At 57.4% G+C, this 15443-nt stretch overlaps 1 protein-coding gene across 1 annotated transcript in view; it reads left to right on the top strand.

The window, feature by feature from the left end:
* The first annotated feature begins 3708 nt into the window (after positions 1 to 3708).
* Positions 3709 to 15443, top strand: part of RAMP1 (receptor activity modifying protein 1) — a 44347-nt gene continuing 32612 nt past the window's right edge. The window contains exon 1 of the mRNA XM_064587344.1: positions 3709 to 3866. Within this exon, the coding sequence (XP_064443414.1) occupies positions 3815 to 3866 (52 nt within the window). The 5' untranslated portion in view covers positions 3709 to 3814. The remainder of the gene's footprint in view (positions 3867 to 15443) is intronic.

Genomic DNA, 15443 nt, shown 5'->3' on the forward strand with positions numbered 1-15443 from the left:
GATGCTGACAACACAGTTTTGTGCAGAGTTTACTTTTCACTTGTTTTTTGTTTGTTTGCTTTTGGAGAGGGCATTTGGGGAAATCAGAAACAATGCAGGCCCTTCTCAGCCACTTGCAAGTCCCAGGTGTTTGGGTTTTACCAGCAGGACTCTCTTGAGGGATTTGAAAAGCTGAAGCTTGATGAAGTGGAGTGTTCCTGTCATGCTATTTCTGTTGAGTGCTTAACAACTGTACTACACAAACACAGGACAGAACTGAGTTGTTACTGCTTATAAACATCTCTCTGGAACCACCCAGTCATCACTGATGATGACTAAAACTTAGCCTCTATCTTGCTAGCCTAGTGGTGAGGACACCAGCAAAATCCTCCCCTTTGTATCAGCAAATTACTGAAACATTGTCAGAACTCTCACTGGTTTTCTCTTCCAGTACTTAACGCTCTCCCTCCATCCCCATGAGAACTCTTCTGTCCTCTGAATTCGTTCCTCTGTATACAATGTGCTTTTTGTCTGGCTACTTTTAAGATTTTTTCTTTATTACTGGTTGTGAGCAACTTGATTGTGATGTGTCTTGGTATATTTTCTTCTTCATGATTCTTGTGCTTGGGTTTTGTCCGTATTCTTGAATTTGTAGGTTTATAGAACAACGTCTACACATAGTTCACGTATTGCTGTCTGACGGGACTCCCAGTTACACGTGGGTTAGGCCACGTGAGGTGGTCTTATGGTTCCCTGGTGCTTCGTTCTTTTCTTTTCTTTTCTTTTCTTTTTTTTTAAGTCTTCTGGGATGTAGTAGTTACTTGGAAATCATTTGGTTTTCTCAGTTCTTGCTTTTCAGCTTAGTTAGGTGGCCCCAGGGCAGCCTGGGCCATTTTTCTGACTACAAAGGCAGTAGCCTGCTAATTGCTCTGTCAGCAGTTCTGCTTATCTCAAGGTTTTTCCACTAGGATTGCTGGAAAGTGGAGCTATTCCAGGCCCTGTGTGAGCTCTTGGGGATTGTGCCAACCCGTTCCTTTCCGGTGGTTCTTTTCTCTGCCTCGGGCAGCGTCCTTCCGTGCGAGCACCAGTCAGAATTAGAGGCCGAGGCTCCGGGGGGCCCCTTGCAGGCCATCCCTGTGCAGCGATCGTCCCCGGTACTCCGGGGCCTGCGTCCCTAGCTGCCTTGGCCAGGCCTTCCCTGGACTCTCAGCTCTCTCCTCGACTCCACGAGACCCCAGGCTCTGTTCGAGTTCCCAGCTGCCCTGTGGTCTGGGGGCTGCAGGCAGCGAGCGGTCAGGGCTTACCTCACCTGTGTCCCTGCCACCCGCGATCGCGGTCCTGCCCTGCCGGTGGCCCAGTGTGACAACTGTGGCTTCATCGGTCTTGTCCAGTGTTTGTGTGTGTGTGGGGGGGGGGAAATCCAGCCCCTGTTACTTCATCGTGGCTGGAAGCAGAGGTCTTCTTATGTTAAATTTGAATTTTTAGTAATGTTGACCTGTCACTGACCTGTCAAGGTTGTGTCTCTAAGCTAGCTGTGCGCACAGCCAAGCACCTGGCTGTTTCCTCACCTCTTCCATGGGGCACCCTCATGTCCACCGAGCTGGAGGTGCCTGGGGAGTAGGATGGCTTCCCATGCTCCCTACTACCAGTTACAAGTCCCAGTGCTTCAGACAGAATCTAGCCAGGGCGAAGTCGCCAACTCTGTGTGTCATGGCCGTGGGGCAAGTGTGGAGATCGCCCACGTTCCTACCCTTGCAGAAGAGGGAGCTTGCAGTAATGACTGGGTATCTCTTGCCCAGACCGCAGGTGCAGACATGGAGACCCCTGGGAAAGAGTGCCGCGCACACACACACGACCTTGAGAAGTACACTTTGTTCTTTTAGGTGCGTGCATCTGTTAGGGGATATGTGTAGGCATGTGGAGAGAGGAAATGGCAAATAGCCCCCTACCCTCACCTTGCATCCTGTCTGTCCCAGTTGAGTTTCAAAGAGAAAATGTTGCCCAAAAATGTCTCCTGCTCAGCCTGCTGATGAGAGTACAGGGGTCCCAAAGAGCCCAACGCAGAGAGGTCGCAGAGAGGTTCATGAGCTGAGTGGGAAGGGCAGCGCCGTCCACGAGCGGAGGACAAGGCTGATAGCCGAGCGATGCATGCCCTTGGCCCTCACCGGTGGCAGCTGGGCCCTAGCACAGGGTTCACGGTGGAGCTGGGCCGGGGCCCCGCCCCTCACCGTTCCCTTCCCTCGGGCCTGCAGTCCCCTCCTGCACCCCTTCCAGCCAGCCCTCAAGCCTTCTTACACTACAGCGGGCCAGGAGTTCCAGACCCCATATGTACAGTTCCTGTATCATGGGTTGTTATTGAGAGTTTTGCTTTTCCCATTAGATTCACAAACTGAAGAGCAGGACCTACACTGTTTACTTAGCACAGCCTTGCACACAGTAGGGACTCAGATATCTGTCTATTAAGTGAATAAAGAGGGGAAGCCAGGCCACCCAAAAGGGTGTACCTTCCTAAGGTTCAGGAAGAGGGGCTAATCAAGTCAAGAGAGCTTGTGCCGTCCCCGGCCATCTGACGCAGACCTCTCACTCCCAGGACTCTTTGGGGCCCCCAGTTGTAGGCATGCTGGCCCTGAGTGCCCTCCCAGCCTGTGTTCAGAAGAATGAATGGATGACCACCAGGTTGTCGGCTGCCTCCTGTTCTCTGAGCAGACAGCAGGTGGCTCTGCTCCCTTTCACTTAGTTAGGGAAGGGGTCCTTCACGGCAGACCCGGGCCAGTGTATGAAACCCTGGCGAGCGTATGAAACCAGCCGCAAAGATGATGTGGCCGTTGCATTCAAAGTTCCCCTCCCTCCCGCCTTCAGTGAGCCTAAGTCAATTTCTCAGACTTCTTGTAGTGGGATGTTACAGAAAGGAACCCCTGTGAGGTGAGATCCAACCACCAGGAGAGCTTATGTCTCCCACTCCCACCTCTGCACCGGGAGACCTCCTTTCCCAGGGCTCGCAGGTATGTGTACCCCTAGGAGCCCTTCTCTGGCCATTCTATAACGAATATGCCCGGGCTTCTTGTCCCCGCCCCCCGTGAGTTCTCCGGGCCCGCAGAAGCCCAAAGTGACAGCCTCCCAAGGCGAGGCTAATGCTGTGTCCTCCTTCTACTCAAGTTCGGAGTCTGATTCACCGGGGGGGGCACCTTTCAGTCCTCCCAAGACCCCTGTTCACTCCGGCCCCAGGGCCTTTGGGCGCACCTGAGTGCCTCTCCTCCCCTGAGCCCACACCACTGCTCATCCTGTGTAGGTCTCAGCATTTATTCCAGTTCCTCATTGTGCGTGCTTTTCTGATTAGTAGGAGTCTTCCCAAGCTCCCGGGCTGGTTTTGTCCCCACGGGTGCCCCAGTGGCCGCACCGTGGGGGAGAGAGAGATGTGGGCTTGGCCTTTCGCCAACAGGACCCCCGGGGGCAGGAGTGGCCCGGAACCTAGGGAGAGGAAGAGGATGGTGCTCGGGTTGGGACTGAGGTGCCCTGGCTTAAACACCCGCGTGCGGGGCAAACATTTCGGGAGCAGCCCTTGCGGCGGCCGAAGCCCCGGTGCGAGTCCCCCAGGGAGGGTCCGGGCGACCCCGAGCTCGCCCCTCGCCGTGGGGTCGCCTCGCCTCCCGCGCCGGCCCGCCAGCGGTCCTCCTGCGGGGCCGCCCCGCCCGGTCTGGGCGACCTGCCCCCCACCCCCCCCCCACCCCCCGGAGCCGCGGGGGGCAGGGCCAGGCGCGCGCCGCCGCTTCCCGCCGCTTCCCCCCGCGCCGCGGCGGGCTCAGTCGTTGCGGGCGGGCGGGCTCGGCGGGGCGCCATGGCCCGGAGCCTGGGCGGCCTCGCGCGGCGCGGCCTCTGGCTGCTCCTGGGTGAGTAGGGCCGGGGCCCCTCGGGGGAGGGGAGCCGGGGGGACACGGGCAGCTTTGCGGCGCACGCCCGGGAACGCGCTTCCCCGCACCTGTGCGCTCCGGGCCGCGCCGCCCCTGCGGGCGTCCTTGGGCTCCCGCGGGCAGCGGGCACCTGGCCGACTTGGCGCTGGGTCTCCGATCCGCGGCCCGCTGATCCAGAAATTAGTTAAAGCTGGGAAGCCGACTGGCACATACAGCGGGTGCCCATTTGCAAACAAACCTCCCCAGGATGTCCTTTGCAAAAATGAGACTAGCCATCCCCTCGCGGATGTTTCCACGGCTTTTTTGTTTGCTTGTGACCTTGGCCCTCTGGCTAATAGAAGTTCAAAGAGGGATTCGGCGAGGAGGCAGCATATCCTCAGCCTTGTGTTTCGAGAGAGATTATAAGCTGGCACCAGGGGCAACAGGAACGGGCACCGGACTTAGCATAATTTACCCTGAAATTGTCCTCAGGGCTCTCCTGTGGTAATGCTAAGAAGCTTTCTAAACTGCTCTAGCCACTGGAGTCATCTCATGGATGTAGTTACTTTTTAAGAAAAACTAAATAGGGCACTTGAGTGCAGGAACCCAGCCGCCCGGAACCCACAGCTACTGCAGGTGCTTGTGGGCTTTCCCCGGAACAGGTGATGTGGGTCAGAAACACCTGCAGCACGCGTGCCCCGAGTGCCGGGACTGGTGAAGGGGTGAGCGCTGTGCTGGCTTTGTAGCGGGACAGCAGCTGGGGTCTTGTGGCTTGTCAGTGGAGATGGCCCAGGACACCTGGAGGAGAGGGGCTCAGGACAGCCCAGGAGCCCCTCTGCATAAAGCCCTTAGCGTCTGCTTGCCCATAACGCGATCTGAAGACTGATCTTGCCCCTTAAAGTGTTTTGGCTGAATTTACGTGTAAAGCAAAATCTTACAATAGCATTCTCTCCTTTTGTGTTAGGATCCCTTTGGTTTGACATGGAATTTACTGTTGTAATCTCCTAAGAAATGAGCATTTCTCTGCTAACAGGGCAGGGAGCTGGGTTGTGTCTTTTTTTTTTTTAAACATAACTGACTAAATAAATGCTCTTTCCTGGACTCCAGAAGCTGCACCTTCTAAAGCCTGTGTAAATAAACACTATGTCATGAGTGCCTATAAAGACCTTCCTTGTTTACCAGGAAAATAACACACATTCTGGTGCAAGTCGAGAGTCCTATAATTTTAACATTAGTCTGAGCGGCCTGGCTAATGTTGTATCTTTATTTTTCCAAATAAACACAACTCTGTGAGGTTATCAGTAAATTAATGTCATGGAGGCCAGCAGAAATTAGTAGAATCATGGAGCACACTGTGTTTCCTCCCAAGTTGTAGCAGGAGCCAGATCTCCTTGGTGATGCAGATTTTGCTACCCAAAATAGCAATGTGGAATTTTTCTTTTTTTTTTAAGTATGCTAGTCCATAGGCTCAAGAACTTCTCTGTAACGGTTTTACAGTCAAGCTACTGTAAACCTGAGCTTTGTGCATACTCTTCTGTTTACAGAAGACTGTGATAGGACCACATGCATCTTAAATTTCGTATATAGCCACTGAAAAGCTTTTCATCAGTCAGCAGAGAAGGACGTTTCCAGAGGACCCAGGGTTATGCTGTGACGGCTGTGTCTGTCGTCAACTCTGTAGGGTGCCCAGCTGCACTCAGGAGCGCTGGCTACCACTATTCTGTGAGCTGGGCGCACTGGGGCCGTTGAGGACATTCTTGCAAGGCCGCTGTGTTTATTGAAATATGGGACTCTGTATCAGTGCAAGTGTAACTGTTTGGGACCAACGGCGATGTCCCAGGAAATGCAATATACGTGACTTCAGATTGTCTTGCTGGTTTGAATCCGGAGGCAGTTCTCACCCTGGAATCCAAAGCTGCAGGATTCTTATTTGCGAAATCACCTCAGTGTGTTCGTTTACTCTCCCTGTGTATTTAACCGCACGGAGACATTTCTGGCTTTTTGTCTCCCGTCCGTTGGCGCTTGCCGGTCAGTACGGATGTGGTGGGTCCCGGGCCAGAGCTGTTGAGTGACACTTCGGTCCACACTGGAAGTGGTCGCGAGCGACGCGCCCGGAAATGTTTTAGGTGGAATCCTTCCTTAAGGCAAAGAGCTACTTCTGTTCCTCCTGATTTTTTTTCTCCCAGAATGAACCAATTCCACAGCTTCTATTTCCTTAAAGTTTGGGTCTGGCAGAGTGTGTGATGAGGTCGCCGCTTGTGGTGTGAATTCCAGTGAAAACGTGGAGCCCCCAAGGGTGGAATCCCCGGGTTTGGCTGCCGGTGCCCCCCACCGGTGGGGGCCGAGCCCGTCCCTCCCGGCACCCCCCCCCCCCGCCCCCGGCAGCGTGGGGCTCTCCTCCCCAGCAGCCTGGACTGGGGCCTGTCCCCTGGCTTGCCTCGGAGGGCAGGGGACCCCAGGCTAAACAGTCTGCTGCCGGAGCCGAGGGGAAGCCGGTCTCTCTCCTCTCGGCTGGATCTGGGTACCGGCTGCCACATCCCAGCCTGCGAGCCGGGGGCGGGGGGACCACGACAAGACAGACAGAGCTCTCTGGACACCTTAGGAGCCCGTCGGGTGGAGCCCGTGGGGTGTTTTCACCCTGTGACCCCACCGCGTTTGCAGGACAGTGGGCGGCAGTCACGCCAGGGGCTTGGAAACCTGCCCAAGAGCCTCTTCTCCAGCAGGACTCTGGGAAGCCCTCCGGACGGACGGACGGACGGACGGACAGTGCAGAGCTGACAGGAGCGAGCAGGGGTGCGGAGAAGGGGAGCCAGGCGGAGGAGGCCGCCGTGGCTTCACCTGCGCCAGGCCCCGCGCCCCAGCCCATGGAGAGACAGAGACGGCGTGGACAGGACTCTGTCCCCACACCCAGGGAGCTGGCCTCATGCCCCGTCCTCCTGTCCTCCCTGCCGGGATGACCTCGGGCCGAGCACTGTTTCTGGAGAACTCCCTTGTTCCTAGTGAGGAGGGTTATGTCAACAGGCAGCAACAGGAGGGCTCCCAACCTAAACAGGACCTCGTTCATTTTCACATAAGGAAGTTATTGTTGTCCGCGGAAGATTCTTTCCCCTAAGATTGTTTTATCTTAGTATTTTCTTTGCTGTGGAAAGACCTGACTCCCATCACCCCTGGAAGCCCGGGTTGTGAGCAGCCCCGCCAGGGCAGGGTCCGGGGCAGGGTCCACAGAGGCACGCGGTCCAGGACTTGGCAGGGGATGGGACCCCAGGGGCCTGAGTCGCGCGGCCAGGCCTGCCTGCCTTTGTTCCTCACTAGGCCTCACGCCGTCTCCTTTCTTTCGCCCTCCCGTGACTCCCTCCCTGCCATGGGCAGATCCCACAGTGCGTCCTGGGACCAGAGAGCAGAAGCCAGCCCTCCTCCTCTCCGGCCCTCGCTTCCACTCTGCCCTCTGCTCACTGCCCTGCTGGGCCTCTCTCTCTCCACCCCTCCCAGGTGACTGCCTCCCTCGGGAAGCCTTCCCTGGTGGCCCCGCACCCTCCATCCCTGGGGGGGGGGGGGGGCGACCCTCCTCCCACTGGGTCACTCACAAGAGCTGGGGTGCTGCGGAGCTGGGCAGTGCCCACCCATGCTCTCCGGGGCTCTGCACCCCAGGCCCGCAAGGCCCACCAGGAAGGACTCTCCTGAGGCGCACGTGCCCCGGAAGGCAAAAGGCAGCAGTTGACCCAAGCAACTGGATACTGATGACCCTGCCACATTGTCACGTACTCTGGCCAGTTATCAACGGGAGTAAAAGCCATTCATGTATCACAAAGCAGAACCCCATGTTGGGGGGGAAGCGGTCTAGAAAGCATAATCACTTAGAAACCTGGTGACATGAACACCTAAGGTTGGCTTTCTCTCTGCATGGTGATTGCCCCTAGGAGAGTCTGTGGGTCTGTTTGTGAGAAGAAAGATGGCTGCTGGCTGGGTGGATGGACAGATCAGGGAGCTTTGGGGAAAGCACTAAACTATTTCTCCTGGAAACTTCCATCTGCCCTAAAGCACAAGTGGGTCATGTAGTGTCATGACTGGGAGGGGGTTCTAGTAGGTAGATACCAGAGAGGTTGGTCAGCGGCCCACTGCCTGAGGCTCTCCTCTTCAGCTTGGGACAGCCCGTCAGCCCCGAGAGAATGGCCCAGCATGAATGTCCATGGGGCCAAGGCTGAGAAGCCTTCCCTGTAAAGGACATCGATAGAGAGTGCTCTTTGCATGAAAGGAAATGAATCCATGGGAGTGGAGCTGGAGGTGGGGGCCCTTATCCTGAGCCCCAAGCACTTTGGAAAAAGCACCCCAGATTGCCAGGATGGTTATGCAAAGGCCCTGAATCTTGGAATTTTCTGGAAGCCTTTATGGCTGAAGCTTGCAGAAAAGAGGGCTTTGAGCAAGGCTGGTGTTGAAGGAGGACCCGATCCTGTGGGCCAAAGCAAGACGTTTAGATTTCATCCCTGGGCAGTGGGCAAGCCTGAATCGTGTCAGACATGGTTTAAAAGAGCCCTGGGCCACTGCACAGCCTCGGGTTGGAGGCAGGGGACCGGGGAGCGCTGGTGGGATGGGGGTGAGGGCGGAGACTTGAGATGGCAGGAAGGAGCCCAGAGAGTCCCCAAGGTACCAGTGAGGGACTCACTATGGGTTTGGGTGTGGGCCGCGAGGAAGCAGGGAGGCATCGAGAGCAGCCAGGTGCCTGGCAGGGGTGGAGGGTGGGGAGCTGGAGCTGCACAGCTGGGCTGCCAAGGAAAACATGGCTGGCTCCTAGTTAAATTCAAATGTCGGATAAACAACAAATTGTTTGGGTATGAGTATGTTGTGTGCAATAGTTACAAAATTGTTTGACACTCAAACTGAACTGGGCGTCCCAGGGTTTTATTTGCTAAAGTTGGCAGCCCCCACCACAGCAGCCACGTTGGGTTGGATGCCCCCTTGGACACCCGGGACAAAGGTAGTCAGCCAGGTGTCCACGTGAGTGTGGGGCACAGCAGAGAGGTATGGCCGGGAGAGGCGTCTGGGGGAGCCTCAGACGCGGGAAGGTGTGAGAGCCACAGACAGAAGGGATGAAGCTGGGGGGCGGGCTGGGGACACAGGCTGGGGGCCAGAATCCAAGGCCACGGACACTGAGACAGATGTGGCTGCTGGGCACCACTGGGCACTTCGAAAGGGGCCGCGTCCGTGGGCTGGTGGGAAGGGAAGGGAGACGGGGTGGGGATGCTCTGTGGGAGGGGGCAGCAATGCGACCTGGCCGGAGCTCCGGCCACCCCCCCCCCACCCCCCCCACCCCGCCCCGTGGACTTCCTCTGTGCGCCCTGGTGTTAAATATGCAGATTTCTGGTTCAGCTGCTACGTCTGCATCACTGCTTATCTGGCTTAGGACTTGTCGCGATTTGAGTGGTGACTGCCCTGACTTCTGGACCGATGGGGAGGATTAATACCAGGAGCGCCTGGTTAAGAAGCGGCAGTCGGCGCCTCCACCCTCCGGCAGGACCCCATTTCCCCTGCAGAGTCCTAGCAGTTACTACAGATGGGATGCTTTCGGGGCGCCTGGGTGGCTCCATTGCTTGAGCGTCCGACCCTTGATCTCAGCTCAGGTCTTGATCTCAGGGTCATGAGTTCAAGCCCTGCGCTGGGTTCCACATTGGGCTCCACGTTGGGCATGGAGCCTGCTTAAAAAAACCAATGGGAGACTTTCTGTGATTTATTTCCACCCGGCCACTGCTGGCATATAAGCAAGCTCCATTTTGTGCATTTGCGGTGTGGTTGGCTGTGTCCCTGTCCTCAGGGTCCAGCAGTGTCATCTTCTAGTTTCGTTCTCCCCCCGCCACCCTGGGCTTTTGCAGCAGATCCCTAGCTCATCTCAGGGAGGCTGGTCTGGCCACCTCCTCCCAGTTGGGACCCTTCATTTTGTTTTCTGCTCCCACTGGGTTGGAGGGCGACACTGTTGGGGTCGGGGGGTGACGGCAGCTGTCTCCCTTTGCCCCGGGCTGACGGCAGCCATGCCTCCAACCTTTGGTCTCTCTGCTTGGGGCAAGATGTTTTTTACTTTATTTTTTTCTTGGCTGGGTGGGAAGGGGACGAGGGAGTGAGGACGAGCCTTCTTCCTGCGTGTGAAATACGCTTTTATGATGTGAAGGAAGAATCACCGAGCAACGCCTGCAGCTGGCGGGATGGGGACATGGTGGGACGGGGTGGAGAGGTTTGCTGGCGGGAATCTCCCCGCATTTCTGGGACAAATGGAGTCTCCCCAGGTCGGGGAGTCTGCTGACGGCTGCTCGTTATCACTGAGTCAGGTTGCTTTGGCGCGCTCTGGGTTTGGCGCTGGGCGCTCTTCCCCAGAGACGCGTGTGAACCTCCGTTCTGTGTTGGGGCGGTCCCCACGGTGCCACTGCGAGGGCCCCCGAGAGCCGAGGGGTCCTTTTTTCCACCTGCAGGACCGGCTGGGTCGGGCCCTTTCTGGCCGCGATCATAATGGAGGGTCTTCCCTGGATTTCCTATTTCTTATAGCAGCGAGGTTGTTTCCCATTTTCTGTGAACTTGTCCCTGTGAACAATAAGATAATTATAGAGATAATTATCTTATTGTTGTAACTGTTATCCGTGGACATTGGCCCTTGTCAGCCCGCCTCCGTGGGCGGATAGCTGCATGTTGTTCCTTGATGGAAGGGGACAGCAGTGTATCAGTTATGTGTCCCCAGGCCCACCCCAAAGAACCAGATCTTTCACCTTCGATGCCAAATTTGTTTGCTTTCATTCTTCCTGCACAACAACGAAACTAGTCCAGTCACTCCTCTGCTTGGCCTCTGGGCTGCCTCCCCCGACTTTCTGTCTTCTGGCCACTGGTAATATTTTCTAGAGTTTCCATGTTTGTGGTTTTAATTTCCTCTTTAACGTATGAATTATTTGGAAGCAAGTTTTTAAAAATCCCAACAGCTCAGGCTCTTTGGTTTCTCCCCCAGCATTGCTGCTTTTACTGTGCTGAGGTCAGGGAGTGGGTCGCGGACCACCCCTGTGTGGGTTAGGGGTCCTTCCTGGCCTTACAAAATTTTCCTTTGTAAATGGCCCAGGAGCCCGGGGGAGCCTGAGGTCTTGTGTGTCGATTTTAGTCTTCATGGTAAACTGTTGTTACTTGGGTGTCCTTGCTTACTTCAGCCGCCCAGCCCCGTCAGTGGCTGAGAGCTACGGGAAAGCCCCGCACGCCGTGGTGACGTGGGGACAGCTCCGTGGTCGCTGGGCCCGCAGAGACCGTGGGCCACTCGCGCACCCAGCCCCGCACGCCCCGTCTTCCGGCAGCCCCCTCCTCGCTCCTTCCATTTCACTGTTGTATTTTTAATTGTGGGAAAATACACATAACATAAAATTTACCATCCCAGCCATTTGAAGGTCTGGGGCACGTTGCCGTGCACCTGCCCCACCACCGTCTCCAGAACTTTCCCGTCTCCCCAGCCTGTAACTGGGCCCATTAGACGCTCGCCCTTCGTGAGCACGAGCGCCTCCAGCCGCAGCCCCCACCGTCCTGCTTTCTGTCTGTGAAGGCGACTCCGGTGAGCGGAATCGGCGGGGGGTGTGTTTTGGGGCCTGGCTCATTTCACGCGGCGTGGAATCTTCGAGACTCGTCCACGTGCAGCGTGTGACGGGGGTCCTTCCTTTTCAAGGCTGGATTGCCGTTTCGGGCTGTGGATGGACCCCGCTTTGTTCAGCCATCCGGGTGTCGCCGGCCATCCGGGTCGCTCGCCCTCCTGGCCGCGGTGACTAACGCTGCGGGGAGCACAGGTGTGCACAGACGTGCACGTACCTGCTGCAGACGTCCCGGCCTAGAACTGGGGAACCGCTGGGCCCCAGGGTAGCTCTGCGTTCACTGTTTCCCGCCATGACTGTGTCCCCGCCAGCGACGCCGGGGCTTCTGCACACCCTCCCCGACTCGCTCTTGTCCGGGCCCTGATGGTGGCCATCCCGACAGGTGTGCGGTGCCATTCCTTGCTTTGCAGGTGGAATTGGACTTTGTCGGGGTGACGGTGTGGTTTCTCACTTCTGAGTCGCACGTGGCCGGACTCCACTGCCCAGCCTTCAGATGTCATTCTGCGTCACTTAGTTTTTTGGCCTGATTGAGTGCCCCGTTTTCTCACGGATTTGGGGGACATGTTCCCAGGTGCCCCCACATGCAGCACAGAGCAGGCGCTTTGGCGGGGAGGGGAGGAGGGGGGCAGGGTCTCTGGGCCACAGCAGGGGTCTGCCAGGCGGGTCACAGGCCCGCGACCGGCAGCGGATCTGCTTGATGAAGGCTTCGTTGGAGCGAGCTGCTGTGTGGATGGGAAGTGAAAGGGCCCGTGGGCCTGAGAGGGCGCTTCCTCTCTGCCCTCCGCCAGGCAGTCCTGGGCCCGACCCATCGGTGAGTCCCCTGCGCTCGGATCTGCTCGTAAGTCACACGCCTGTGCACTGCCTGTTCCAAATAGGCTTCTTTACCTGGTGAGCTGTGAAAATCCGTTTACAAAATCATGAAAACCCTTTGCCCTCCTCCGGCGGCGTCACACGTCCCAGCAGGCCGCCCGGGACGTTAGCGAGGGCGGCGGGCCTGAGGACTCCGAGGGCCCCGCGGGCGGCTCAGCAGGCTGGTCTCAGCTTGACCTCGCACCGCAGCCCCTTTTCAGGAGTGGTCCTCCCTGTGGGGGTAGGGGGGTCCTACCCCCGCGGCCCTGGGGGACCTGCACGTCACCGGGCCTCAGTGCCGGCTGGCTGCTGGCCACCCATCACGTGGGCCTCCCACCTCTGGAGCAAAACCCCCAAAAGAATACAGATGGGGGCTCCTGACAGAGACACGGGTGTCCCAGGGCGCCCACATACGACCTGGTGTCACGGCATGCGGCCCCAGCACCCTCGAGGAGGGACAGAAGGAAGAGTATTTCACAGGAGAGAAGAGAAAACCATCTCATGAGACCCTGGCTGAGGAAGGGTTGAGGCCCAACCCACGTTGAGCTTTCCAGGAGCCGGAAGAGACCTGAGAAGTGAAGGGGGCTGTCACAGGCGAGGAGCGGCTCACCTCCCCACACACTCGCTCCTTCATTTCCTGTGCCGTCGTCAGCCCCCTACACTGCCCAGCGCTGCATCCGGGCGAGGCGCAGGCCCCAAGGTCCTGCGGTCGGCGGCTCAGGACGGGCTCCTGCTGGTAGTTACAACGGGGTCAGAGGAGGGCTCTGTGCTGGGCAGGGCGGAGAAGGTGATAGCTCATGGGGCTTTGAGGGCCCAGTAGCACTTTTTACCGGACACATAAGAGTTTTTAATATTTTCAGTTTGTTGTTGTTTTGTTTTTTCTCATTTTCCCAAATAGGCTGAGGGCAACATGTTCAAACAGAGTTCTACGTACGTCATGCTCTGGGCACTCGGTGACAGCGCAGGCATGTCGCTTCCTGGGGATTTGGGTCCCGAGGGGGTATAACCAGGGGAGTCCTGGAAGCGGGCGGCCCTCTCCTTGCCGCCAGTGAGCAGGAAATGATTCACGGCAGCAGCAAGAACCTGCTGAGCGAGGTTTTCTTCTGATGGCTATTGGAAGACCTGCATAGAGCAGAGAGATCACATTTTATCAATTATATGCTGCTTTAACTTGTGGAAAATATAAAGGAGCATGAGGTAAAAAGTCAAGATCATCTAGAATCACACCACTCAGAGATCTTGGCATTTCCTTTGTATTTATGATGTTCAGCAGCTTCACTGAGGTATGATGGGCGTAGAATAACTGGAATATATTTGAAGTGCACAATTTGGAAGGTTCTGACACATGTATACACCTGCGTGGACTCAAGACTGAGCATATATCCCCCTTGCCCCTGAAAGTGTCCTGGCCTTTGTCATCTCCCCCTCCTGCCCCTCCCTCTGTCCTTCCCCGTCACCCCAGCTGGCCACTGGGGTCTGGCCTTGAGTGTCCCCTAAGTTCCTAAGGGTGGCTCACATTGAAAACCCCGCAGAGGTGGGCTGCTGGTTTTGAGGTGGGATAGCTTCTAGGAACAGCCCATCTTTTGGAATGCAATCCCAGTGGCCTACCTGTTACAGGAGGTTCCCCCTTCACAGAACAAGAGGTGAAGGAGCCTGCCCACTTCCCAGGCAAGGCCTTCTCTGTCTGAGGTCTCTGGAGGCTCCTCCCCCAGCTCACAGGCCCCTCGGGGACACCCGACTCGGGCCCCCAGCCGGGTCCCCCTGCAGGAAGGCCTCCCAGCAGCTACCCTTGCCACAGCTCAGCCCCACCCGTCACCCCCGCCGCCCCCGGCCCCAGCGCGCAGGGCAGTGCAGGGTCTAGGCCTCTCTCTCTGCAAATACGAAATCAGCAGCAGCAGGCTGAGCCCTTCCTGCTGGGTGTGCAGGCACCAACCAAGGACCCAGAAGATGGGACCCATCGGGTTCATGCTTCCGGGTCCCTCATCTCCATTTGAAAACCTAAACTGAAGGTCTCCGCGTGGCTGTCCTGCAGCCCGAGCCCAGAGGACCCCCTTGGGACCCCGGCCGCCCTGTCTTTCTGGCCCCCAGTCGCTTTGCCCAAGGGGTCTGCTGCCTTTGAGCAGCCTCTGTGCCCCCTCCTGCCAGGGGTGTTTTTCTGCTGTGGAGAGAGGGAGCTGTCTCTTTGAACTCTCCCCCAAAGGACACCTAATTCCTAAATAACGCACATGCCAGGGAAGGTTCCTGTGCTAACAGGCTGAGGACGGAATGCTGGCTGCTCACAGCCTCTGCACACGGCCTTTTAAAGGCACGACTTACGAGTGGTTCCATTTGCAGCCGGGCAGGAATGGGACCCGTTTGGCCCCACACAGCTGGTTTTAAAACTTTTGGCAGTTTTAGTCGGCCTTAAAACTGTAAGGTACCCTCGTTCCAGTGAAAGAAATCCCACGAGCCTTGTTTAAGGAACACATTAAGTGTTGCTCTCCGGTACCTAAAAAAGGAACCTGGTTTCCAGATTCTCCTGAACAGCCTGCCCCAGCTCATCCCAGCTGTGGAATGGCCATGGCTCTGGGCTCTCCCAGGACAGGAAAAAAAGGGCAGTGCATGTGTGGGGAGGGGTCTTTGACCCCGGGGAGCAGGGTCCCACGCTGGGGAGGCCGCAGGTGGCTCCCCGAGAGGTGGGAGCTGCAGCATCCAGGGGACTAGCCCAGAGGCAGGCCAGGGTCAAGGCCACGGGGAGCGCTGGCTGGGCTCCAGCGTCACTGTGGGGACAACCAGATGGGGCAGGCCGGGGGGGTGGGGACAGGGGGCCGTTCTCTGCAGCCCGGGGGACGACAGGAGGAGATGGGCCTGAATATACCAGGGCAGGGACACCGCAACAGGAGAGACTGTAGACTGGGCGTGCCCCTCCTTTTGGTCCCCGGGTTGGGGACCCCCAGCAGCAGAGGTGGCACCACGTCTCCCCGGGACTGGCTCTGCAGGACGATGGTGCAGCCCGTCCTTCCCTGACCCGGCAGATTCCTCTGGGGCTCACGTGAGCCCACGTGGGTTTCTGTTGAGCCACCTGACTGAGAGGCGCAATCATCTTCGTCCGCCCTGGGTCTGACCCTTGCAGAGCAGGAGCGGGGCTGGC

Source organism: Mirounga angustirostris, unplaced genomic scaffold, assembly GCF_029215605.1.
Source record: "Mirounga angustirostris isolate CCGP_5_RB_7025 unplaced genomic scaffold, mMirAng1.0.hap1 SCAF_3, whole genome shotgun sequence".
Lineage (NCBI taxonomy): Eukaryota > Metazoa > Chordata > Mammalia > Carnivora > Phocidae > Mirounga > Mirounga angustirostris.